Below are 26858 nucleotides of genomic sequence, written 5' to 3'. Positions count from 1 at the left end.
ATCCTTTTATGACCTAGCCTTGGAAGTTACATAAAACCACTTCCACCACATCCTAATTGTCAGAGGCCTGCCCAGGTTGGAAGAGAAGGAAGATAAATTCTGCCTCTTGATGGGACAAGTATAAGAACTTTTGCCGCCATGCTTTGAAACCACGTTATTTAATTGAAGTTAGCTTTTCTGTATCAGCCTCTAGCTGTACACTTTCTAAATCTAGTCTTTCTTCTCTATTCAAAACCTATTTGTCAAGGTTCAAGGGAGCCTCTCTAGATACCTAAGGTCGATGACTCAGTCCACAAAATGATGCCTTGGGGCGAGACACAAAAATAACGGAACTTTCATTCATATTTTATTTTTACCTATAGAATGTAAAGTAAGCCTTTACTAATGTTTTATATAAGATTTGACACTGGCACCCACCTTCAGGCTGTGTTTCAGGTGGGTATTTGTTACCTGCTATATACAAGCTATGCCAAGGGAAGAGGGGGTGTCCCCAACAGGATTGTAAGTGGGGACTTGAGCCATTTGTGTGCCTCATGTTACAGAAATGCTTGAGTTTATGGGTGCCAAGACAATGGGATCTAGCTTTAGTAAAATTACCCATCCCCAAATGGTTAAGAAACTTTCAAGGATTGTTGTAAACAATCTTTAGATTGAAAAACTAGACAATTAATACAAGCAAACGATGGGGAAAAAGATGACAGAGTAGGCATTTCAGCTCCTGACTTGGACACTTCATCTATCATGTTATGAGATGAAAACAATAATACCCTGATCAGATCAGACAAGGCCAGACCAAAAAAAAAATCAAAATTATGGAGGTTATTTCAAATATGAATTTGCATCTACTATTGTATTACTGTTAAATTTGCATCTACTATTGGTATTGCTGTTAAAAATAAGATATTAAAATGTTAGAGCTAATTTTATACCTTATTCAATTTTAGGAATTTTTATGTGGTTTATAATGTACATAATATCATATACTATATATTTAAAATACACATATGGGTCATGCTCAAATATTCTTTCTGATTCAGCATATGAACAAAAACTTTGGAGACCAATGGAATCTATTTCCATCTTTCCATTAATTTAGCAAATATTTATTAAGCATGTACTATACGAATGTATGTAATACACTAAATATTAAAGATACAAAAATAAGTAAGGTCTTTGCCTTCATGTATTTTGGAAGATATGTTTTTTTTAAATTACAGCTGGATGTGGTGGCTCGCACCTGTAATCCCAGCACTTTGGGAGGCCAAGGCGGGTGGATCACCCAATGTCAGGAGTTCGAGACCAGCCTGTCCAACATGGTGAAACCCCGTTTCTACTAAAAATACAAAAATTAGCCAGATGTGGTGGCACACACCTGTAATCCCAGCTACCCTGGAGACTGAGGCAGGAGAATCGCTGGAACCCAGCAGGCAGAGGCTTCAGTGAGCCGAGACCACACCACTGTACTCCAGCTTGGGTGATATAGTAGACTCCATCTAAATAATAATAAAAATAAAAATAAAATAAAATAAAATAATAAAATTACTTGAAATAAAGTGTCATGATAGAATTGTTCACAAAGTATTGTGAAATACTCAAGTAAAAGTAAGTCAATTCGGGCTGGGCGTGGTGGCTCACACCTGTAATCCCAGCACTTTGGGAGGCCGAGGCGGGTGTATCACAAGGTCAGGAGATCGAGACCACCCTGGCTAACATGATGAAACCCTGTCTCTACTAAAAATACAAAAAATTAGCTGGGCGCAGTGGTGGGCGCCTGTAGTCCCAGCTACTTGGGAGGCTGAGACAGGAGTATGGTGTGAACCCGGGAGACGGAGCTTGCAGTGAGCCAAGACCGTACGACTGCACTCCAGCCTGGGCGACAGAGCAAAACTCCATCTCAGAAAAAAAAAAAAAAAAAAGTAAGTCAATTCCACCTGGGGGAATCAATCGTGGAGGACTTCACAGAGGAGGTGACATATGTAATAAGTGCATGGTGGCAGACACTTGCCCTCTTGTTCTTCCTCTTATTTGGACCTTCTCCAGCTCTGTTATGGTTTCCTTTGAGCATAGTGATCCATTTTGCACACAGTGTTTCAGAGAACAGGGAAGAAGAGTATTTCCAAACCCCTTCCTGTTGATATTTGGAAATAGGCTATGCACCCCATGATGGCAGACCCCATGTTATGCACATATTTGCAAACTGGCACTGAGTATGATGCCTGGCACATCATAGACTCTTGATTAATGTTTTTTTTTTTTTTTTTTTTGAGACGGAGTCTCGCTGTGTCGCCCAGGCTGGAGTGCAGTGGCCAGATCTCAGCTCACTGCAAGCTCTGCCTCCCGGGTTTTTACGCCATTCTCCTGCCTCAGCCTCCTGAGTAGCCGGGACTACAGGCGCCCGCCACCTCGCCCGGCTAGTTTTTTGTATTTTTTAGTAGAGACGGGGTTTCACCGTGTTAGCCAGGATGGTCTCGAACTCCTGACCTCGTGATCCGCCCGTCTCGGCCTCCCAAAGTGCTGGGATTACAGGCTTGAGCCATCGCGCCCGGCCTGACTCTTGATTAATGTTGTGCAATTGAATTGCATTGGACTTCTTGACTACATCAGTTCATTAGTTAACGTCTTTGGAGAATAGCTAAGAATAATCTCTGTGCCTTCACCTTTAATTCCCAACTCACACATTTAGGTGAGTTACTATCCATCTCCAGTCTGGCCATTGCATACCTCAGTTTACCGGTCTTTTGCTCATGAACCTTTGTGAGATCTTCCTGAATTAGTTTACATCGTTTTGGTCCTTCACCGCCTCAAGAGCATAGTGTCATCTGAAAATCTGGAGATTTCATCATATTCTTCCAGATTATTTATAAAAATTAGGTAAAAATATTTCTGGTACTGATTCATAGGCTGGGAAGTGGAGAAATTAAACTCTCTCTGTTTTTCAATAGCTTATCACCTCCTTAGCTATGAAAAAATAACAACCATGGGTTTTAAACATACCTCTTCTGCTTCTTGGCTCTTCCTGAGAGAGCCAGCCTGATAAAAATCTGAACTAAAAGTGAGAACATCTCTGGAAGCCTCCTGAGTTCACACAGATTCATCTAGGGATCTATGTGGCTTAACACTTCCTGCATCCAGTGCCTATCTGTACTGCTGGAACTTACCTTTCCATAATACCCTCTGGTGGGAACAGCATGCACTGGGAAACGAGGCACTGCACCCTCTTGGCTAAGCTCATTCATTGCCTTAGGCTGTACGTTCAACTGAGTCATATAATTTTTCTGTCCTTTTTTGAAATAAGAATGATCAGACTTAATACTATACCCCAAGGAAATATTAAGAGAATGAATGCAAATTACACACATAAAAGGACTGCAGGGTTCCAGGAATAAAGATTATGCTTTTTGAATATGGAAAAGTAGTTTTGAAGTTAGAATTAGATGCAAGCACATGTGCCAGAAAACCCAAGAAATTGGTAACTAAAATAAGATCAGAGTTTATCTCTTTTACTTAAATGAAGTCTGGAGTCAGAAGTGTAGGGCTAGATAGCTACTCAAAACCATGTAAGTTTCAGGCTCCTTCTGTCTGGCTGCTCCACCAACTTTAGCATGCTGCCTCATGGTCCAAGGTGTTTGTGCAAGCTCCAGTCATCATATCTGTATTCCTATCATCAGGACAGAGGAATGGAGAAGAAAGGAATCTCCTTCCTTGAAGAACACTTCTAGAAATTTGCATACAACACTTACAATTATATTTATTAGCTGAAACTTAGTTACATGGTACATCTAGCTGCAAGGGAGGCTAGACAATGCAGTTTTATTTTGAGCAGCTTGTACCCAGCTACAAATTGTAAGTTTTATTATTAGGAAAGAAGTGGAGACTAAATAAAGGGGACTAACAGCAGTCTATGAGGTGGGAAGGTGCAGTTCATTGCCAGAAAGAAAGTCATACTAATAGCCTATCAAGCACATACACAAAGTACTAAGAAATATGAAAATTATTGCTTTTCCCCCTTGTGTATTAATCCATTTTTGCACTGCTATAAGGAAATACCTGAGACTGGGTAATGTATAAAGAAAATAGGTTTCATTGGCTCACGGTTCTGCAGGTTGCACAGGAAGCGTAGTGGCTTCTACTTCTGGAGAGGTCCCAGGAAGTTTCTAATCATGACAGAAGGCAAAAGGGGAGTAAGGTGTCTCACATGGCAGGAGCAGGAGTGAGGGGTGGGGGTTCTACACACTTTTAAACAAGAAGATCTCATGAGAACTCACTCATTCAGGTTCATGAAAACAGCACCAAGGAAATGGTGTTAAACCATTCATGAGAAATCCACCCCCATGATCCAAGCACCTCCCACCAGGCCCCACCTCCAACACTGGGGATTACAATCTGACATGAGATTTGGGCAGAGCCACAGATCCAAACCCTATCACCTTGGGTCACCTAATGGGTCTATACTGGATTCACCTTAGAGGAGCATCAAGAAGTTTCTTCTTTCTGATCTTTTATTTTCTTCCCTCCTCATTACCACTCCCCCCCCCCATCTTTTTACACCCTGCTTTTTCTCTCAGAGTCTTAATTCTTCCTCCTCTTAGCCTCTAGCTCCAGCTGTCAATCATCACTCTGGCATAGGAAATGCAGGAAGACAGCCCTTCCCAGGTCAGCTTCATAGAACACAGCAGCAAAACAGACTGCTATGTTGCTAATACTGATTGCTTCTTAGAGAACACTATGATAACTGAGCCTCTATCACTTTTTTCTTTTCTTTTTTGTTTTTTTTTTTTGAAATGGAGTTTCACTCTTGTCACCCAGGCTGGAGTCCAATGGCATGATCTTGGCTCACTGCAACCTCCACCTCCTGGGTTCAAGCAATTCTCCTGCCTCAGCCTGACGAGTAGCTGGGATTACAGGTGCCCGCCACCATGCCAGCTGATTTTTGTATTTTTAGTAGAGATGGGGTTTCACCATGTTGGCCAGGCTGGTCTCGAACTCCTGACCTCAAGTGATCTGCTCGCCTCGGCCTCCCAAAATGCTGGGATTATAGGCATTAACTACTGTGCCCAGCCTCTGTCACTTTTTTTTCTATCTCATCAAAGATCTCCTTCTGTTTTCCTGATTTGGAGATAAAGTAATTATCCCTGCTCAATTACTGAGAAACTAAATATCCCACATGTGGATTTTCCAAGTCCTCATTTGTAAGCAATGCCCTCATTACACATCATATGGTATCTGACTATAGCACATTCCAGAAGTGGGTAGGATATTTATAAATAATGGGCATGGGGGCAAAAGCATTGCCTAGGAGGGCTCCAGGCTTGGGAAACTAGCTGGCAGGCATAGAGCTAAGAATTCAAGTGATCTTGTTCTAGGATAAAATTCCCTGTTTGCCGTTGGTATTTGTTTGAAGCATCACCCCCAGCACTCTGCAGAGGGTCAGCCTGGGTAAATTAAACCCCTTTCATTGATGAAAAGAAATATGGGATAAGGGTCTGTGATTTCTGACAGGATTGATGCCAGTGGAATGTAGTGTCAGTAGGATGCTTTTGGTCCCAAGAAACAGAATATCCAATGATTGGAAAATGTTTTTGGTTCACATGCATGCAATATCTAGAGGTAGGGCAACCTTCAAGTGTAACTGGATCAAGGCTATGGCTTACTTTCTCCAGAATTCTCAAAAGTCAGTCCTCCTCAGTGTGGTGGCCCTGCCCTCAGGCTATCTTCCCTCTTGGTAGCAAAATGACTGCAGCAGTTCCAGATCACAAACCTCATATCACTCAGTCAAAACAGAGAGAGAAAGCAATCTTCTCTTCCTTTAATGGACTTAGGTCCATAAGTTCTGCACTTCTCTGTGATTTAACAAACCTAAACCAACGATGACTGCGTGCAGACTGCTATGCTGATCTAGGCCTGGGTTACATGACCATCCTTTTAAGCAATTACTGTGGCAAGAGGGGTGGAGTCATATTGCTGGTATTAAGACAATCAGGATCCTCCCCTGAAGCTGGGGCTGGGGTCAGTACCAGCCAAACCTACGTGGCCGCTATGCAAGGGGGAGAGATGGGTAGTCAAAGGAAAATCTGTGTGCTGTTAGGAAGAGATAGAAGTCAAGGAATGGTATCTGGTATAAATGACCCTACCAGGGTATCTTATTTCTGGGTTCTACCCAAATCAAAGGACTGTCAAGAGGGAAGAGAAGAAGTCCAGATGAGCAACAAAACCAGGGTAGTGGCCTGAGGCAGCTGTGGGGCTCTAGATTGGAGGATGAAGCCAGGTGGGCACAGAACCAAGAAGGTAGCAGGGAATATTGCAAGGAACGATTTTTGAAGTTCTGGCAAAATTTTAGCTGTGTTATAAGAACAAGGGTAAGGCTGGGCATGGTGACTCAACGTCTGTAATCCCAGCACTTTGGGAGGCCAAGGCAGGTGGATTGCCTTGAGTTTGAAACCAGTCTGGGGAACATGGCAAAACTTCATCTCTACAAAAACATACAAAAAATTAGCTGGGCATGGTGATGTGTGCCTGTAGTCCTGGTTACTTAGAAGGCTGTGATGGCAGGATCACTTGAGCCCTGGAGGTAGAGGCTGCAGTGATCTGTGCTGGCACCACTGTGCTCCAGCCCAGGCAAGACTCTGTCTCAAAAAAACAGAAACAAAACCAAAAACCAAAACAAACATAGAGTTTATTGCTGGGCCAGTGTCAAGCCCTGAATTGGCCCTTGGAGCTACCATGATAGTGTTAATCAGCAAAAGAAAGTATAGACGGATGTGGCCAGGGTTCTGTGAGCCAAGACCCTGTGCCACCAAGAGATTCTACCTCTCATGTTGACCTCTATATTTCATGGTGCAGAAGAAGGTGACATTTCTTTGCAACTTCTCTGAGGTATGGGAATGTGGCATCTTCAATTTAGGAAAACTGTGAGTTGATTATGGATAAATCCAGGTATCCCTGGGTTTCCTGACTCCTCACTTTGACTCCTCCTACATCTTCCTTTCCTTCCTACCTTATATTCCTTTTGATTCCTCTTCTGTCTTCTTTTTCCTGTAAGCCTTTTCTTTTCTCCTTTCCTTTTTTTGTCCTAGTCTCTTCATTTCTCGTCATTCTGTTTTTTCCTTCTCTGTCTTCATGTTCTCTTCTCTCCATCTCCTTTTTTCTTTCTTCTGATATTTCATAGATGTCTGACTAAACTATCTCTTCTATATAGATTTGAGCTTGATTTAAAAAAATGATTACAGAGGGCGGAGGAAGGAGAGGTCTACAATGCCTGTGGAGCCAGGACAACCAGTCACCTGGGTGGGTTCAGGAAAGTCACTTCATCTCTCTGAACCTTAGCTTTCTCAACTGAAAAATTGAGAGGTGGATTATATGTTTGTTTGTTTGTTTGTTTTTCCAGGGCCCTTTTATGGCCCTTTAGGACATCTGGGAAAGGAGTATAGAGGCCAGTCCCTCTGAATCTAGCCCTGGGTTTGTTTTTATTTGGGATGAGTGGGGGCAAAAGTGGCATCTCTAATGGTGGAGGTGAAGATTAGTGACTACTAATTGGCAGTTCAGGAAAATGACCGAACTGAGGCCCATGGCCTTTACCCATCCTGGTAAGAGAGTCATGGTTTTGTAAAATAGTATTCAGTGTAAACTAGAGGCTCATTTGGTAGCACTTGAGAATACTGTCAGATAGCAAACTCACTTTACCTGGGAATGTCTAATTTCTCCTTCATTTCTGAAGGATGGTTTTGTTAGATGTAGAATCTCAGTTGAGAAGTGTTTATTTTTCTTTCTTTTAGCACTTTGAATATGTCATCCTACTGTCTGTTGGCTTCCATGGTTTCTGATCAGAAATCAGCTGTTAATCTTATTGAGGGTCCCTTGTACATGATGAGTTGCTTCTTTGTTGATGTTTTCAAGATTCTCTCTTTATTTTGCAACACTTTGATTATAATATGTATCATCATGGATCTCTTTGAGGTTTTCCTGCTTGGAATTCATTGAGTTTCTTGGATATGTACATTTATGCTTTTCATCAAATTTGGGAAGTTTTTGTTCATGATTTCATCGAATGTTCTTTTCCTTCTTTCTCTTTCTTTCTCTTCTCTCCTTCTGGGACTATCATTATGCTTATGCTGGTATACTTGATGATGTCGCACAGATCTCATAGGTTCTGTTAATTTTTCTTCTTTCTTTTTCCTTTCTGTTGCTTAGACTAAATAATCTCAACTGACCTATCTTCAAGTTTGCTCATTCCTTTGTCTGCCAGATCAAATCTTCTGCTGTATTCCTCTAGCAAAACTTTTCAGTTACTGCATTTTTCTTTTTTTTTTTTTTTTTTTTTTTTTTTGAGACGGAGTCTCGCTCTGTCACCCAGGCTGGAGTGCAGTGGCCGGATCTCAGCTCACTGCAAGCTCCGCCTCCTGGGTTCACGCCATTCTCCTGCCTCAGCCTCCCGAGTAGCTGGGACTACAGGCGCCCGCCACCTCGCCCGGCTAGTTTTTTGTATTTTTAGTAGAGACGGGGTTTCACCATGTTAGCCAGGATGGTCTCGATCTCCTGACCTCGTGATCCGCCCATCTCGGCCTCCCAAAGTGCTGGGATTACAGGCTTGAGCCACCGCGCCCGGCCAGTTACTGCATTTTTCAACTTCAGAATTTCTTTTTTTGTTTTTTTGACAGAGTTTTGCTCTTGTTGCCCAGGTCAGAGTGCGGTGGCGCCATCTCGGCTCACTGCAACCTCTGCCTCCTGGGTTCAAGCAATTCTCCTGCCATCAGCATCAGCCTCCTGAGTAGCTGGGATTACAGGTGCCCGTCACCATGCCCAGCTAATTTTTTATATTTTTAGTAGAGACGGGGTTTCACCATGTTGGCCAGGTTGCTCTTGAACTCCTGACCTCAGATGATCCACCCACCTCGGCCTCCCAAAGTGCTGGGATTACAGGCATGCACGCCCGGCCAACTCCAGAATTTCAATTTAGTTCCTTTTTATAGTTTCTATTTCTTTATTGCTATTTTCTATTTTGGTGATACATCATTCTCATGCTTTCCTGTAGTTCTTCTTTTAAAAAAAGTTTATTTATTCATTTGTTTATTTTTATAGAGATGAAGCCTCACTATGTTGCCCAGACTGGTCTCGAACTCCTGGGTTCAAGCAGTGCTTCCAAAGTGCTAGGATTATAGGCATGAGCCACTGTCCCTGGCCTCCTTTAGTTCTTTAAACAGAGTTTCCTTTAGTTCTTTGAACTGATCTCAAAGTCCTTATCTAGTAAGTCCAATGTATGGGCTTCTTCAGGGTCAATTTCTATTGATTCTATTTTTTCTGTGTATGGGAAATTTTTCTTATTTCTTTATGTGCCTTGTAATTTTTTATTAAAACTGGATACTTTGAATATTATGTGGCAACTCTGGAAATCAGATTTTACCCCCTCTCTAGCATTTGCTATTGTTGCTGTTTGCTCAGTGACTTTTCTAAACTAATTTAGTAAATTCTGTATTCTTTGTCATATGTGGCCACTGAAGTCTCTGTTCCATTAGCTTAGTAGTCAGCTAATTAGACAGAGATTTCCTTAAACACTTGGAACACTAGCAATGACAAAAACACCCAGTCTTTGCAGAAGGATTAGGTGTGTATGTTGGGCATGTCTTCAACACTCAGATAGGAATTTAACAACACTGCCTTTACATTCTGCTTGTGCACAGCCTCCAGGTCAACCAGAGATAAGAGCTTAGAGCCTCCTCAGGTCTTATCTGGGCATGCACACAACTCTGGGTGGTCTTCTAGATTCCCAAGAATATATTGAATCTTTACAAAGCTCTTATTTCCCAAAGCATCTTACTCCCCAGCCTTTCCTCCCAAGCTTTTGGGTCACTCTATTGTGTGCCCAACTGTTATCCATTGTCTCAGGCAGCAGAGACTAAAACATTTGCCTGTAACTGTTATTGATAAATGCCCTTTGGTAGTGACTTTGGCATAAGGCAACTTTTAGTCAGGCTGACAAGATAAAATCAAATCTTTTCAACAGGACTTCCGGGAGCCACCACCATTAGCTAAGGACAATTTGTAAATGAGGTCCGTCTGCTCCCTCCTGAATTAGTTCTGAAGATGTGGGTTATTATTTTCAAGGCTACTGCTGAGTTGGTGAGCATGGGATGGGACTAGGGGTAAGTCAAAAGGCCACAAAGCTGTTTGTTCTTACTGAGATTCAGCTGGCTTCTTGAATAAGTGCTACCTGGGTTGCTGCAAGCTTTTATCTAGTTTCCAGAGTTTTAGAAAGGTTGATTCTGACAGTTTTTGCTAATTAAAAAACTTGCCTTTATGGAAGGGTGGGCTTTGGGAATTCCTTTTTCTGCCATTTTCACTACCATTAAACCGGAGGATTTTCCCCAAAAAACTCATTTTAAAATCCCAGCACAGCAGTTCAAAGACAGTAGGTTTAACTAATTATCCTCCAACCCAGCATTTAGTGTGTTAGTGTGAGCACTGCTCTACTTATGTGACTTCTAAAGGACCAATGCTTTTATCCATGTGATCATTCTCAAGGTCTTTCTTCCAAAGATTTTAGGTTGCTTTCCATGGTGATCATATTTCCTCTGTCACATCTATGAAATAAGAGGCTATGCTAGTCCTCTTTCCCATTATTATCAGGGAACTGAAGCTCACAGAGTTTGCTGACTTGCTTAAGGTTGCACAGGAAGGTGAAGATGGAGGTAAAATTCCAGACCTCCTGGTTCCCCATCTAGTGCTCTCTCCATGAGATAAAAATGGGAGATGTGTGCAGGTTGCTCTGTGAGTAAATCAGAATTTCATCTTTTCCATTAGCCTTAAGTGTTGGCCTCAGTTGATCTCTCCCTATACCCACTTCCTCTTTACCCCACTCCCCCATTTCCATCGATCATGAAGAAAAGAATTCCTAGGACTCTTTGACAGGCTGCTACCCTCTCTGGCTTTCAGGAAAAGAACATTCTCATTGAAAGCATCGACTCCAGAAGAGTTTACTCTTTTAGAGTCTGCTGCCTGCTGTGGTCTATCCCAGAGAATCACACATGTTAGAGTTGCAAAGGATGCCTTTCCACTTTGTAAATGAGGACACAGATCCAGTCAGCTATCTACGTTGGAGACTCTCTGCCTCGAATGCACATCACATTTATTTAGTTTATTAATTTGGCTGTTGTGCTCCAGGGGCAGATAAAGCACAGTGTGAATGGTGCCTACTGGGGTTGGTGATACTCTGGAATTGAATTAGACTAAATTACTGTAGCAAATAGATCCCAAAACATGTTGGCTCAAACACAAAAGCAGTTTGTCCTTTATCTGGGACAGCTATCCCAGGCTGCGGGAGGGGGGTCACTCAGTTCTCTACTCCATGTAGTAATTTAGGGACCCAGGCTAACGATAGTGCTGCCATTTTCAAAGCATGACTTCCAAGGTGACTCTGGTTTTTGCCATTCAACAAGGAAATGGAAAGGGAAAAACACCATGGGGAAGCACAGGTGGGAGATCTTATGGGCTGGGTCTTGAAGTGGCTCACATTGTGTCCACTCACATTTCTTTAGAAAAAACATAGTCCTAGGGCCACACTTAACAGCAAAAGAGGCTGGGAAAGGACATGTAGTTGGTCAGCCATATGCTAGGCTATAGTTGTTTCCAGTGAAGATGGAAAAATGATGTTTATTTCCTCATATCTGGTACTGAGCAGACAAGTACTTAGAAAATATTTATTAAGTTATGGGATAGATGAACAAGGGAAAGGTTGAATAAATGAATGAAGGAGTGGGGTGATTTTTCCATGGGTGCACAGCTAGTTAACAGGAATTTTTCTGCAGACTTTACTATTTTATTAGCAATGAAAGAGGTTACAGATCCTCCCCAATATTTGTCCACATTTGCAGAAAATATTGTCACATGAACGCATGGGAAAATAATTAACAATTGTCCCACTCGAAGGAAATTCAGTGGATAGAATTCTGAAACTACATTATATATATTTGGAGATACTCTTTTTGATGTGATTTTAAACTTTACAAATAAAGTAGCCATTGGTTATTGTTAACAAATTGCTGTAGTGCTGTTTTTTTTTTTTTTTTCCTGAGACGGAGTCTTGCTCTGTTGCCCAGGCTGGAGAGCAGTGGCTGGATCTCAGCTCACTGCAAGCTCTGCCTTCCGGGTTTACGCCATTCTCCTGCCTCAGTCTCCCGAGTAGCTGGGACTACAGGCGCCCACCACCACGCCCGGCTAGTTTTTTGTATTTTTTAGTAGAGATGGGGTTTCACCGTGTTAGCCAGGATGGTCTCGATCTCTTGACCTCGTGATCCGCCCGTCTTGGCCTCCCAAAGTGCTGGGATTACAGGCTTGAGCCACTGCGCCCGGCCGTAGTGCTGTTTTTCTAAGCAACTTTTTAAAATTTGCAATTTGCTATTGTTTTTGTTGTTTGTGTTATTGGTTTTATAGAAACTCAGAACATCAGTAAAGGTCCTTGGAGATAACCAAGTTCAACTCCCAATGAGTTCAGACACAATGTTCTTTCCTTCTTCAGCAATAGAACTGCTGGACTTCAGTTGTATTAATACATAGTTGTCCCAGATAAAGCCCATATTTCACAGTCTTCCTGTAAGTGTAGTGTGATCCTGTGGCTAGGTTCTGGACAATGGGATGTTTTATGGCAGCTTCTAGGAATCTTACTTAAGAGACACTGCATGTGACTTTACCTTTTTCTTCAGTCCTTCCTAGTGCCATCTTGGGACATGAGATTGAGGTTATACACAGTGGAGCAACTAAGTAGGAGGAGCTTGACTTTGCACCAAGCCTAGATTGCCTACCTAGACTTTAATGTGTGGGAGAAATAATCTTCTATTTTGCTTGAGACCTCTCATTAGGGTTTTTCTAAAAAAATTACTTCCAGCTGCAACTTGCCCAAATTATTATACTATGCAACAATGAGGAAATGAAATGACTTGTGGTCACTTGTAGGAATTGGATCTCATGCAGTACCTCTACGTACATTCTTCACTACAGAAAAAGCAAGATAAGAAAAAAAAAAACCCACCCCAAAGCAAAACAAACAAAATACAATCCCCCAAACACTGTGCAAACACCATGATAGTAAAAACAGCAACACCAATAACTACACATGCATAGAAAAAGGAAATTTACAGAGCACAGTTGCTTCTGTTCTAAAATCACTGAGAACTGACTAACATTTCATACACACTCAGTAAATCCTTTTCCTGGGATGTTTTTCCTTGGTCACACAGGTAGCTCCATTTTCCAGTTTCCCTTGCAGTTGGCTGGTCATGTGACTAAGCTCCAGCCAGTTGAATAAAAGTGCCCTTTTCTTGGCCAGAGGCGACGATTTGACCCACATGCAGGGCATGATGGTGGTGGGTACAGGCACTTCACTGGCGATCTCCTCCCTCCTGTCCCTGCCGCTCTTCACTGGGATGCAGATGTGCAGCCATCAGCTGGCCTCCACCGAGTGGCTTACCATCCAGGACGGCCTGCTTGGCTCACGTCTCTTCGTGTTCTCCCTCACTGCCTTCAAGATTCTGGAGACTCTTGTGTTTGGCAAAGGATCCCAAGCAAAGACCTTCCCTGAGATTCTCCTGTTCCTTCTGTTGGCTCTCTTTGCATCTGGCCTCATCCACTGAGTCTGTGTCACCACCTGCTTCATCTTCTCCGTGGTTGGTCTGTGCTACATTAACAAGGTCTCCTCCACTCTGCATCAGGCAGCAGCTCCAGTCCTCACACCAGCCAAGGTCACAGGCAAGAGCAAGAAGAGACATTGACCCTGAATGTTCAATAAAGTTGATTCTTTGTTAAAAAAAAAAAAAAAAAAAAAGAGTAAAGTGTACCACTTCTAAACTGGCCCCAACCTCACACCTCCCATGCCTGTCCTCCACACGCCTTACTTATCCAGTAACTGAGTGCAAAGGATTCTAAGGTCGTAGGTGAGGATGGAACCATTTGCTATAAGAGCCTGGGTCCTCGAATCTCCCTGTGGGAAGCCACCTGCTGACCGGAAGCACTCCTTTAAACTTTTGGGTGGGTGATAAATAAGCTTTTGTTTTGGAATTTATTTGTTACAGTGATACCTTATGTAGTCTCTTTTCCTGTTCTTTGCCTCAGCTGCATCTGGGTTGGAAGCTGACCTGTGTTGGGCAGATTTTGAGTTCTAGATAGGTTTTTGTTGACATGCTACTAGGTATGGTGGGATTTTAGTCTTTCCTGGTCTCTGGTTTGGTGCCCCACACATCTTAGTTGTCTCTAGGGGATGTGGTGCTACACGTTTGTGCCTTCCCTGGCTCCTTCCTGGTCTCTAGGGAGGAAAGTGCTGCTGGCTAACACCTGCCTGACTCCAAGTTTGTGTCTTGGCTCCAGATATCCTGGACTCTCACCTCCTTCACCCTTTGTCATCACTCTAATATTCACTCATTCTTTGTCCCTAATTCCCTTCCCATTGCCATTGGATATTATTCGCCTTTCAGGGCAATTGATTTACCTACTCCTTTAACGAATAATAAATACATTATAGAGTGATTCTCAGCTGGGCACAGTGGCTCACACCTGTAATCCCAGCACTTTGGGAGGTGGAGATGGGCGGATCACCTGAGGTCAGGAGTTTGAGACCAGCCTGACTAACATGGTGAAATCCCATCTCTACTAAAAACATAAAAATTAGTTGAGCGTGGTGGTGCATGCCTGTAATCCCAGCTACTCAGGGGCCTGAGGCAGGAGAATTGTTTGAACCCAGGAGGTGGTGGAGGTTGCAGTGAGCCGAGATTGCACCACTACACTCCGGCCTGGGCGACAGAGTGAGACTCTGCCTTAAAAAAAAAAAAAAAAAAAGTGATTCTTGACTTCTACACCTAAGGCTCCAGACCAACATCAGGGTCTAATCAGGGTCTAGGCTTTCAGATTAAACAAAAGCCTTGAGTCCCTTCTTGTTTTCTCCAGTTACAAAACCTATAGCTCTTTGGGCATCACCTACAAAACTTTCGCCTTCTAAGAAAATCTCTGGCTCCAAGCTCATTGGCTGAAAGCTTTAACTGACAGGTCTCGAGTCCAGTGACAGAACAAAGCTCTGGTTCTCAGTTCTATCCACTTCCCCAAGCTTCCCTTGTATGGAAATGGCCTGAGGCATTCCTTTTAGCTATTTCAGAGGCAGACTGTTCTGATTTTGAGATACTTTTACTTTAAGTCTCTGTGGCATCATCTAGACCTCCATGGTGGCTGCCATCTCTCCACATCCTTCCCCCAATCCCAGGGGAGCAATCTTTATTTGTTGGGCTGGTTTGGTATCTGCTCTTTCCCCAAAACTTAACAAGTCACCTCAACAATAGGGTGTAGAAGAAAGAGCCTCCATTAGCTCTAGGACCTCAGGAGAGGCACACGTAACATCTTGAGCCTCAGTTCCTCATCTGCCAAACGTGGATCAGAATTACTTTCCTGCCTACCTATATAATTTGAATATTAAGTAATGAGAATTTTGTGAAACCATTGAAATTCTTCAAAGTGCCATATAAAGAATGCTAGGAGCTATTCATATTGCTTTGCTTTTAGAAACGATTCAGCTTCACCTTCTCTGCTTTTCTAATTCCCTCTGGCCACCTTCCCCACCCCATCAGGGCCAGGGCTCTTCCCTGGGAAGGAAATAGGAGGAGTACTCACACTTCTGGGTTTATCTCCTTAAGTTTAGCTCACTTCCCTAGACTTGGATGGGTGACCTCCTTCATCAGTTCGTAGTGGCTTTCCAGGGTCACCAAAAGCTTTGCCTCACAGGACAATAGCCTATTTCATACACTTTATTTTAAAACTGATAGAATCATCTAGCTCTGGTGAAATCAGAGAGCTTGTACCACCAATATCTCTGCAGGTGGAGAAGGGGATGAGGGCTTCCAGTGGGGCCTGTGTCAGGTTGGGGGAGCAGAGATGGCCAGCTCTGTTCTGGTCTTTAGAGAGCAGGGTCTGGGTTCCTACTCCCTCCCTGGCCTCCTTGCTCTGCAGTGGTAAACCAGAGTGACTGGAATGATGCTTTAATATAATGGCCCCCAGACAGAGAACTTTGTCCCCAACCCACCAGTGTGGGATTAATGGGGTGCGGTGGGGCGAGGAGGACATCCCACAAGGACTAATGTCTCAGCCCTCAGGGTCCTTGTATCAGCCTCAGCCTCATCTTCCTGAGCTGAGTGGCTGAGACCAGGCAGGGGTTGAAGAAGGAGGGCAAAGAGGGAGACAGCAGCAGGCTGCCCCTGGGGTTCCACGGTTCTACCTTTACTCTGGAATAGCCAGCACTGGTAGAAACCACCTCTGGGCTGCTGGACTGTGAGTCACGTCTACACAGTAGAGGGCAAGTGAGGAAACAGTAATTTTGTCAATTGTTGAGGATATAAACTCTTTCACAGGATTTAAGCTATTTAAGCTGATCACTGAGGCTGTGAGTTCTGTTACCACCACTCCGTCTACGTTTCACATGGCCCGGGAGCTGCTGGTCGTTGCCTTTTTCATTGGCCAAAACTGTATTTCCTATAAGGACTGAGGATTGAGTAGCCCTGTGTTCTCTCCCCACACCTAAGAGCTGTCCGATCCCCCCACCGCCACCGCCCCGTGAGAGTCACCACATGGTGATAGCTCCCTGCTATCCAGAGCTCCTGGACCATGTGAGGGTCCAATCTCAAGCACTGGGCTCACTCACAGGCAGTCAGCATGCTGGGAAGAAAGTGGCTGCAAAGTCTGAAACTGAGTTCGAATGTCCGCCCTGCTGTTGTAATTAATGTGTAACTCCAGCAAGTTCCTGAACCTGGCACCTTCATTTATTATACTAGTAATAATAATTTCTTTGTATGGGCTCTGTGAGAATTAAACAGATACCAGGTGTCTAAAGTGCTCTATGCACATAGTATATGTTCAATAAATGGTAGTTATAGTCCAGGTGCAGTGGCTCACCCTCATAATCCCAGCACTTTGGGAGGCGGGCAGGAGGATTGTTTGAACCCAGGAGTTCAAGATCAGGGTAGGCAATGTAAGGAGACCCCATCTCTACAAAAACTAAAAAAATTAGCCAAGTGTGGTCACGCGCCAGTAGTCCTAGCTACTGGGGAGACTGAGGCAGGGTGGATCATTTGAGCCCAAGAGTTTGAGTGAGCTATGATCGCACCACTGCACCTCAGCCTGGGCAATAGAGCAAGACCCTATCTCTAACAAAAAAGAAAGAAATGGTAGTCACTATCTGTTACTCTGGGGGTCCAGAAGTCACCAATGGGCAGTGTCTTTATGGCCCATAGCAAGTTACTGGGAAAATTCCTGCTGACAATGAGCTTTTGAGCAAGCGAGAGCACCTTGCTGGGCGGACAGACATGGGTTCTTGGTAAAGCCCTGGAGGAAGGAAATCGAGGGCTGGCAGCTCTGAAAGGTCCGCCCTGCGGCTGCTCTTACCCTCCTGCCCCACAGACCGGTTACTCTTTAGACGATCTCGAGTAGCTTAAATCTGACTCTCGGGCTGGAGCAGCCCAGACAGCGCTCCCCCGCGGGACCACAGAATCCTGGATGTGGGCCTGGGGGCCCTGGATCGGCAGTGGTGGAGTCTTCTGAGCCTAAGGGCTACGGGAATGACAGAGTTGTAGATGGCTTTGTCGCCCACGGGGCGGCTCAAGTGTCCTGGGTCCCAACCTCTGTCCTACGGCCAAGCCGTCGGCTCAACGGGCGAAGGGAATAGGGCTGACCAGTCCTAAGGTCCCAAGCTCCCCTGACCTCAGGGCCCAGAACCTCGCATTACCCGGAGCAGTGCGTTGGTTACTCTCCCTGGAAAGCGGCCCTCGCCGGGGAAAGTGGGAGTTGCGGCACTGCCGTCTTTGGAGGCCTGGGTCGCCTAGAGCAGGCGGAGCCCTGTATCCCTCCCGGAGCTGGCCTGCGGTGAGGTCGGTACCCGGTACTTAGGGAGGGAGGACGCGCTTCGTGCTCAGGGTAGGCTGGGCCGCTGCTAGCTCTTGATTTAGCCTCATGTCCGCCTTTGTGCCAGCCTCTCCGATTTGTGGGTCCTTCCAAGAAAGAGTTCTCTAGGGCAGCTGGGGACGTCTCTCGGGTCTGGCGAGGCGACAGGCCTTCTTCAGACCCATCGCCAGCGGTGTTACAGAGACTTTCTCCACTGCAGGGCGGCCTGGGATGGGCATGTGCCAGGCGAGGGAGCTGCCCTGCCGCCGAGATTGTGGGGAAACGGCGTGGAAGACACCCCATCCGAGGGCACCCAATCTGCCTCTCCGCACTCCGATTCCATCCTGCAACCCAGGAGAAACCCTTTCCGAGTTCCAGCCGCACAGGCACCCGCGGAGTTTCCAAAAGACACTCCCGCGAGGTCGCTCGGAACCTTGACCCTGACACCTGGACGCGAGGTCTTTCAGGACCAGTCTCGGCTCAGTCACCTGGTTCCCGATTGCCGCGACCGGGAGTTCCTCCTTTCCTTTCTGCTCACCAGCCGGCCGCCGGCAGCGGCTCCAGGAATGGGCACCAACCCGCGCTGGGGTGGATTCAGGCGGCAGGAATGCAGAGGCTGGTCCTCCTCTAGTCCCGGCGCATTCACTTAGGTGCCTGAGCCCTGAGGTTCAGCCTGACTTTCCCGACTCCGCCGGGCGCTTGATGGGCTCCTGGGCTTCTGGGCTCACCCTTACACCTGTGTACTAAAGCACTGCCGCCCTCCTGAGGTGCACATCCACCCCCTCGGCGCTCATCGGGGCGTTTTTTCACCCTCTCACGGTGCACGCGTTTTCTATCACGTCAGCTCACATCTTCCAGTACACACCCACTGTGTCTACCTGCCCCTCCAGCGTTTCCTAGGCAGCTTTGAGGGCCCAGAAGACTGAAGTCTTAGTGCTAGGATGGGAGCACGATGAAAAAGGGAGGGGCCCAGTCAAAAGTCCTCTCCTCTTCGGTTTTTCTTCAACTATCCCTCACAAAAACATTTACTTCTGTCCCAGCGCCTTGGCGGATTTCGGCAGAAGATGGGTCCTAGGGGGTTGTGGAGGCCAAATTCCCAGGATGCTGGTCCTGCCTTTTTCATTCACCAAAATTGTATTTCGTACAACGACTAAAGATAACCAAGCATTGAGTAGCCCTGTTCTCTCACCAGATTGCCCTGGCTCTGTTTAACTTTTCCTGGTGCAATGCGATGTCACCACCTGCTCCCCAGGCAGGCATCACTCCCTCAAGGTACAATTTGGGGTAGGGATTTGAGTCCTGGAGAGGGTCAGCAGGGCTCTGGGGTCAGGGTGGGGAGGAGACTGACAGGGATACACTGCAAGCTCCACATACTCTCCTCTGCCCCCTGTAGCCCGGGGCTTTAATGACCCCAAGCAGGTTTCCCTTCTCTGGTCTAGCCAGAGGCCCCTAGGGCTGGATTTTATTTCTTCATGGGGTTTTGCCCTGAAGGGCCCCATGGGCATGGGACCTGGTTGGGAACAAATGAAGGGTGTCTTGTAGCAAACACAGTCAGAGAAGCAGAAAACAAGATTGGGCACTTCCAGTCACTTGGTCACTTGAGGTGGCTGGAGCAAAACTGGTGGCTTCTGTGACTGATACAGGGTGAGGGGGGTGGAGGGTGGCAGAGAGGTGACAAGCCACTGGGAATCCTACTCAGTGGGGACACCGGACAGGGAGTAGTTGTCATCACCAAGCAACATCTGTGCGAATAGGTCAGGATAGCAGCTCGGTCTTCCCAGGTGAGGAACTGAGGACCAGCTTGTATAGATTTATGCAGTGGGTGAGTAGCTTTCAAATTTATTTTCAGAACTTCCACGTAGTATCCGCCTCTCCGTTTAAACATTTAAAAATTTTATTTATTTAAGTATTTTTGTGGTTAGCTTTCCAAGAGGGAGGAAAAGAGGGGAGTTGCAACAAGTAGCACCCCTATGCTGGGATTCATTTTCCACAGTAAAGCCTGGGACAGGCACCCTGTCCCCTACTGGCAGGTGAAAACTCCAGGCAGACTCCTGAGATCCCACCTGGGCTGGCTGAGAGAGTTCCTGGGGTGCATCCCTCAGCAGCTGCCACCTCAGCCCTGGGGCCATCTCTTTCTCTGGGATCAAGCAGCCAGGTGTCAAGGCCTTCCCAGCAATCCATGCTGCACAGCTGGGTCTTGTCCTAGCAGGTTGATGGGCAGGGACTGGTTGCTTAGCCAGGGCACCAGTGTGTGGCTGTGGATTTGTGTGCTTCTGTGGAGAAGCATTATGTGTATGTGTGTGTTTGTGTGTGTTTGGGGGCACAGGCATGAGGAAGGGTTCATTTGTGCAGGTATCTCCCGTATATATCAGTGTGGGAGAGTGCCTGAGGATGTGTTTGTGTGTCTGAAAATGGGCAGAGGGTCTGTGTGCTAATATGTGCAGGGGTGAACATGTGTGTGACAGAGTCTGTGTGTTTCCCTGAGTGGTGGCTGTGTGAGAGGGTGAGGGGATTTGGTATTGTCTACCATGCCTGGCACATAGCAGGCTCTCAAGAATCTTGAGTTTCATTAATGTTAAATGTGTATGTTCCCATCCTTGTGAAAGCTGGTATAGAGCCTGTTTTCCTGTGAGTGTGAGATTGGAAAATGGGGGATGGGCAGGGGTGAGACAGGATACGAGGCTACTGTTTGCTTCCTCCCTAGAAGTAAGTACATAGAAGAGTTGGCTCTGGCACCTCACGGGACATCACCAAGTCCTGTGTGACTGGCTAGGCTGTCCCAGGGTGGCTTCAGGCATCTCTTGAGTCTTTGGGGACGTTCAGGCAGTAGCCTGCCATTCACCCTGTCAGTCAGCAGAAGTTGGGCCCACTCAGGCCTTAGAAACACAGACCAGTACCCGGGAGGACCTGAGCTATCCGCGAGAGCAGAGCTTCCAGTAGAGGCCGCAGGAGCTGCCTTGACTGGAATTCCTCTTGGGGTGCAAAGGTGGAGGGGCACATTGTGCGCCCCCAGGCGGAGGACTGCAGCCACTCCGTGCAGTCCCAGCCTCTCGGGTAGCCCCTTGACCTCCAGGTCTGCACAGATCCAAGACCCAGGTGCAGGCTCTCGCGCCAAGTTAGCCGGCCTAACAGCCTGCAGCCGCTCCAGTCTCAACTAGGAAGGAATTCTTGTTGCTTACAAAGTCCAAGCGAAAGGGTGTTCTGCTTTTATCCCGGTTTTACCAGAAAACGCTGAAAGGAAAAGCCTCTAGAGGACACAGTGCTTTGGGAACTCGGGGCGCCACGAGCAACTCATCCCCTCCCTTCCACCCAGCCGAGGTACCCTGGTTGCGGAGGGACGCGGTGAGTACCTACAGCCACTGCGACCCGAGAAGGGAAAGCCTCAACGTCTTCCTCTCGGAGTCCTGCCCACTCCGGATCTGCCCGGACTGGCTCAGATGCGTCGTTTAAACAGGGGGCTGGCACTCCAGAGAGGAGGGGGCGCTGCAGGTTAATTGATAGCCACCGAAGCACCTAGGCGCTCCATGGGCGGAGCCGGAACCGCCAGCTCGGTCTGACCCCTGTCTTTTCTCTCCTCTTCCCTCTCCCACCCCTCACTCCCGGAAAGCGAGGGCTGAGGTAGGGGCAGATAGACCACCAGACAGGAGGAGAAGGACATGGGTACAGATGGAGAGACCAGGACACAGAGTACAAAAGACTGGCAGGAGAGAAGAGGAGAGAAACAGAGAGGGACAGAGAAAGGGAGAAACGGGAGAACCGAGGCGCCCGCCGGCCTGGCCGCCCAGAGTCCGATTTCCCTCCTTCCCTGACCCTTCAGTTCCACTGCAAATCCACAGAAGCAGGTTTGCGAGCTCGAAGACCTTTGCTCCACGACCACACTCAGCACCCGGGCTGCGCCTTTGGAGCTTAGGTCCGGGGGTCTGAGCCTGGGACCGGCAAATCCGCGCAGCGCATCGCGCCCAGTCTCGGAGGCCGCAACTCTCAGAGTACGCGCAGCAGGAAACTTCTGCTGCCCAATTTCTTCCCCAGCTTTGGCATCCCTGAAGGCACTACCTGCCCTCGGCACAAGCTCTCTTCCACTTTCTTCACCTCGAGGTCTTCCACTTCGACCTCGAGGTGAAGAAAGAGGCTGGCAAGGGCTCTGCGCGTCGCTGGTGTGGGGAGGGGAGCAGGCTGCCCCTCGCTTCTGCAGGGAGTTTTCCCAGCCAGGAAAAGGGGGGGGGTGTTTCAGGAATTTCGGTGCCTTCACCTAGCGACTGACACACGTCGTGTGTGTGGGAAGGCGTCTCGCTGTTTTCGGGACTCACCAGAGAGCATCGCCAACCAGAACGGCCCACCCAGGGTGTCGAGTCTTGGTAGGGAAATCAGACACTGCGGCACTCCCGGCCCGCGGGCCTTGTGGCATATAACAATTTATATATTTATGATTTCTAATTTTATTATAAAATAAAAGCAGAAATATTTCCCGAAGAACATTCACATGAGGGCATTATGGGGAGACGGCAAGTCGGCGGCTGGGGGGAGGGGGGCGCGCTCAGCCGGGAGCGCTGTGGCCACAGTCCCGGGAGGAAGAGAGCGGTGTGGCGGGGCCTCGCCAAGAGAGAAGGACGAGGGGCGGACGACGAGGCGGCGTTTAGGGGCTTCTGTGGCGCTGCCCTTTCTCTCTCACTTAAGTTACTAGGCGAAAAGCTGACACCTGCAGCTCCCACTGACCCACAAGGGTAAGGGAAAGGGCCTCTGGAGATGGCCTAGGTTCAAAGGACCTTTCTTTTCTCTCCTCTTCCCTCTCCCACCGCCGACTCCGGCAAAGCGAGGGCCAGAGGTAGGGGCAGATAAACCACCAGACAGGAGGAGAAGGACAGGGGTACAGATGGAGGGACCAGGACACAGAGTACAAGAGACTGGCAGGAGAGAAGAGGAGAGAAACAGAGAGGGAGAGAGAAAGGGAGAGACAGAAGGAGAGAGTGAACGGTGGCAAGCCAGAAATCTAGAAGAAAAGAGAGAAGCAATACAAAGAGAGGGAGAAAGACGGAGAGAAAGCAGAAAAAGGAAAGGAAGAGGAAAGGGGGAAAAGGCAAGGCAAGAGAGGGGAAAAGAAAGGAAGAGACAGAGGGAGAGAGAGAATGACAGTGGTATATAATTTATTCCCTTCTGTGGTTTAAGACCCAGTCTCCAGCCCCAAAAGGATCCCAAAAGTAACTTGTTGAAAATAAATCCCAAACAAGGACCAACACAGACAGCTATCCGCCCTACCCGGTTGTTCTACCGGCTCAGCCTACAGGTCTTTCAGTACCTGGTGGGGCCGCAGGGGCGGGGTGCCCCTGGACACTGCCACTCTCAGGTCCCCAGTGTCAAGCCACAAAAGGCAAGCTCATCAAGGCAAACGGGTTCTAGGAGCCCAGGTCCACGAGGTTGGCTGACATGGGGTTAAGGATGGAGTCCTGCAGGCCATGGTGGTGTTGCAGCGGGTCCGCTCCACCTCCGCCTGGCACGGGCACTGGCACTGCGCTGGGTCCCGGAGGGTGGCCCAGGCTGTGCAGGGACGGCAGCCCAGGTGGCGGCGGGCTGAGCAGCAGTGCCGGGCTGGATGAGTGGTCTGGCGTCCCCGATGGAGTCTTCTCGTCCTCCGAGCTGCCTAACACCGACTTGCCGCTGCCATTCAGCGGGTTGTGGCTGTTAGAATTGGAGTTCTCGTTGTTCTCCCTGCAAGTGCGGGAGCAAAGCAGCAGGGTCAGCAGGGACATCGAGACCACCCAGAGCCATCTCAGTCGCAGTCAGAGCCAGCCACCAGCCTCAGGAGACAGATCCCAGGCTTGTGGCCTGCGGGTGTTTTCGGTTTCTACCATTTCCTCGATCTGGTCTGGGTTCTTTCTGTCCATTCTCTTCATCTCTCAACACCCAATTTCTCTTGCCCCTCTCCCCTTATCGTCCCCACCTCTCATGCTCTCAATCTCATCAATATCTTTTCTGTATTTCCTCTTTCCCTCCTTCCCAATATTTCTTTTCAGGAACAGAGGGGCAGGGGAACAGGGTTCCCTGAAGTTGTGGGGTGAACAGGGAGGAGGAGAAGATGCCTGGATTTTCAGATCACTCTAGGCTCCTCAAGCCAGGTTTGCTGAGTAGACGTGGGGCTAGGAGGTTAAGGAACCCTGGATCCCAGGTCAAGGGATTTAGGGGCTCTCACAAGCCTTCATTTTCCTTTGCTTTTTCTGCCCGAGGGAGACCCCTGGCTGGGAGATAGGATCCTGGGGCTAAGGGTCCTTTCCCTGTAGCTCCAAACTGGGCAGCCCCGTGAGGGCTCTCCTTGCTGGGCCTAGAGACAAGGGTCCAAGGATGGAGGACTCCCTTTCCATGGTGGTACAGTGAAAACATCAGCTGGGGGACCAGAAGCTTGAGGGATAAAGGGCAGCCCCTGGGAGAAGGCCGAGACTTTTCCATTGTAACCAGCCACTCCGGGAATCTGCAGCTCTCATCTGGGGCCTGGTCTGAGAACCCAGGTTTTCAGGAGGCTGAACACATGCCAGTTTGCATGGAGGGGGACCCAGCAGAGAGAACCCACCTCCTTCTACGCCTTTGACTGACAGCTCCTCCCCAGATTTGGATATTTAAAATCCTGGATATGATCTCTCGTCACCAGCTTCCAGGAGGGCTTTTCTTTCTGCTTTCCTGGGAGGGAACTTCCCACAGGGCTGGCAGCTGAGACCTCACCACTGTGGATACTCCAACCTCAGGGTCTCAGATACCTGGGAGTATCTGAGCGTGCAGCACTCCCCCTAAGATGTTTCTGGTTCAGCGCCCCACCTCTGACCCTGATCATTCAAACTCAGGGTGGAACACACCCCATATCACCAACCCCAGGTGTCCTGTTTTCCTCTTACCCCAGTCTGGATTCTGTTCCCATAATCAGTTCCTCTCCAGATTTGGGGTCCTGAGGGGTTATAGGACAGGTAGTGGCAAGGGCCTAATGATCAACCTTTAGGCTGGTTCAGGAAGTCCTGGTTTACCTGAGGACATCCAACTCCCAGCCCCTCTGTGGCTCTCAGCTCACCGCAGACATTCTGACCTATCCATCAGAGGTAGGGCCCAAGGAGAGAGGCATCAAGGGCCTGGAGCGCCAGGGAAGGGCGGCTATCTCTAGCAAGGCAGAAAACACGGCATGCGTCTCCTCTCCCAGAACTGACACTTCCTCCCTTTCACCTCTGGATCCTTTCTAAGGGGATAAAGGACCCGCTATCAACTCCCACATCTGACAAGGAAAATTCATGGCCAGGCTTTTCCCCATCCAGGTCAAACTAGGGAAGTTCCAGTCCCAGCCCCAGTCCCGACCCCGTCACACTTTGGTCTGGAGCTGAGTAAGGCTGGGGGGAAATGCCGGGAAGCACCACCAGCAAGAAATCTGCAAAATCTGCTTTCACCTGGGCCCAAACCCCTCCGTTCTGAGGATGACCAGACCTACTGTGCCTGCTTCACAGGGGATCCAGGCCTACAGTCCTGCGCTGCCCCGAAGCTCTCTGCTTCTCCACCCTTTTCCTGTAGCGACCGAGTGGTTAGTTGACAACTTCCTGAATTGCTCTGCCCGCTTTAGACAAATCCCTGCTCGCCGGGTCTCCGGCATAGAAAGGCCTAAGCATCGTGCGAGTCAGGCCGGGCTGCAGCTGGGCTGTGGCTGGGCCTGGGGGCCCAGTTTAGGCCTCTTCGGGGAACCGGCAGAAGCCCTGCGAACCCCTCCCTTGTGCCCCGGGGAGCCGGCGCCGAAGAAGGTCTACTTACTCGTACCTTTCCTTGGCCTCGGCCGCCCGGTCGCGCTGCCGCCGGTTCTTGAACCAGTTGCTGACCTGTGTGGTGGTGAGGCCCGTGGCCTCCGCAAGCTCGCGCTTCTCGCGGGGTGAAGGGTAGGGGTTGTGCGCGTACCACTCGCGCAGCACGCTGCGACTCTTTTCCTTGAAGCAGTAGCTGGTCTCCTCGCCGTCCCAGATGGAGCGCGGCAGCGGGAATTTGCGGCGCACGCGGTATTTGCCCACGGCGCCCAGGGGTCGGCCGCGCAGCTTCTCCGCCTCGATGTAGTGTGCCTTGAGCCACAGCTGCTGCAGCTTGGCGTGGTTGTGCGGCGAGAACTGGTGGCTCTCCAGGATCTTGTAGAGCTCGCGGAAGTTGCCGCGGTGGAAGGCCACCACGGCCTTAGCCTTGAGCACGCTTTCATTCTTGTGGAGGTGCTCGCAGGCGGGCAGCGACCACAGGAAGCGGCCCAGTCGCTCGATGTTGCCGCCCTGCTGCAGCACCTCGCACACGCACGCCACTTGCTCCTGCGTGAAGCCGAAGGTGGGCAGCATGGACATGGTGCCGGCTGCGTCCCCGCCCGCCCGCGCGCGCCCTCACCGGGCCGCGCGGTCCCGCATGGAAGCTTCCCCGCCGGGCCGTCCGGGCCGAGAAGCGGGCGGGGCGGGCCCCGTGGCCCGGCGCTGGCCCCCGGTGAGCCCCGAGTCACTGTCGTACGTCCCCGCGCCGGCCGCGGGTCCCGCGCAGCTCCGCGCCCCCACCACCCGCGCGCCTCGCCCAAGCCCTCGCCCAAGCCCGGGGGCCGCCCGGGGCGCCGCTCCGCATGCTCCGCGCCCGCCCGCCGTTCCCTCGCTCGCTTCTCACTCGTTCTCCCTCCGGTCTAGCTCGCTCGCAGCTTTTTTAATAATATTATTCTAAGCGGGCATGAGGCGCGGCGGCCCGCGCCCTGATTGGTCCGGTTATCTGACCCGGGGCCTGCCAGTGCCAGACAATAGTCGGAGTCAAATTATTCGCCATAGAGACGCTGTCAGTCACTGGTAACCCGAGCCTCGGCGGGCCGGGCCGCTCCCCCCGCCGCCGGCTCCGCTGACAGATCGCCCGGCTCCGCGCAAAACGGAGGGCGGCTCGACTGGAGCCTGGGGCGCTCTGAGAGCCTGGGAGGCGGAGAGGGGCCGGGTTGGGGC

The 26858-nt window shown here is 48.8% G+C and overlaps 1 protein-coding gene and 1 pseudogene across 2 annotated transcripts; one reads left to right on the top strand and one right to left on the bottom strand.

Moving 5' to 3' along the window:
- Window positions 1-13236: 13236 nt before the first annotated feature.
- LOC144333960 (dolichyl-diphosphooligosaccharide--protein glycosyltransferase subunit KCP2 pseudogene) lies at window positions 13237-14769 on the top strand (annotated as a pseudogene).
- Window positions 14770-22318: 7549 nt separating this feature from the next.
- SIX2 (SIX homeobox 2) lies at window positions 22319-26576 on the bottom strand. 2 transcript variants are annotated; one of them, XM_001108575.5, is made up of 2 exons: window positions 25675-26576; window positions 22319-23601 (listed from the first exon to the last, which is right to left on the bottom strand). In XM_001108575.5, exons 1-2 carry the CDS (start codon window positions 26232-26234, stop codon window positions 23289-23291), a joined length of 873 nt encoding a protein of 290 aa, XP_001108575.3. In that variant the 5' UTR covers window positions 26235-26576; the 3' UTR covers window positions 22319-23288. The 2 variants fall into 2 exon arrangements, with proteins under 2 accessions (XP_001108575.3, XP_014967764.1); XM_015112278.3 differs by having other exon boundaries at window positions 25669-26373.
- Between the last annotated feature and the right edge of the window lie 282 nt (window positions 26577-26858).

This window comes from Macaca mulatta, chromosome 13 (assembly GCF_049350105.2).
Source record: "Macaca mulatta isolate MMU2019108-1 chromosome 13, T2T-MMU8v2.0, whole genome shotgun sequence".
Lineage (NCBI taxonomy): Eukaryota > Metazoa > Chordata > Mammalia > Primates > Cercopithecidae > Macaca > Macaca mulatta.
Note: the sequence above shows the minus strand (reverse complement) of the source record. Positions and strands in the feature narration are given on the sequence as shown.

Excerpts from the sequence above, each read along its gene's own strand:
- SIX2 (XM_015112278.3), bottom strand. The coding sequence starts at position 26,234 with ATGTCCATGCTGCCCACCTTCGGCTTCACGCAGGAGCAAGTGGCGTGC. Across the intron at positions 23,602-25,668 it reads GAGGCCAAGGAAAGGTACGA|GGAGAACAACGAGAACTCCA; the intron begins GTAAGTAGACCT and ends CCGCACTTGCAG.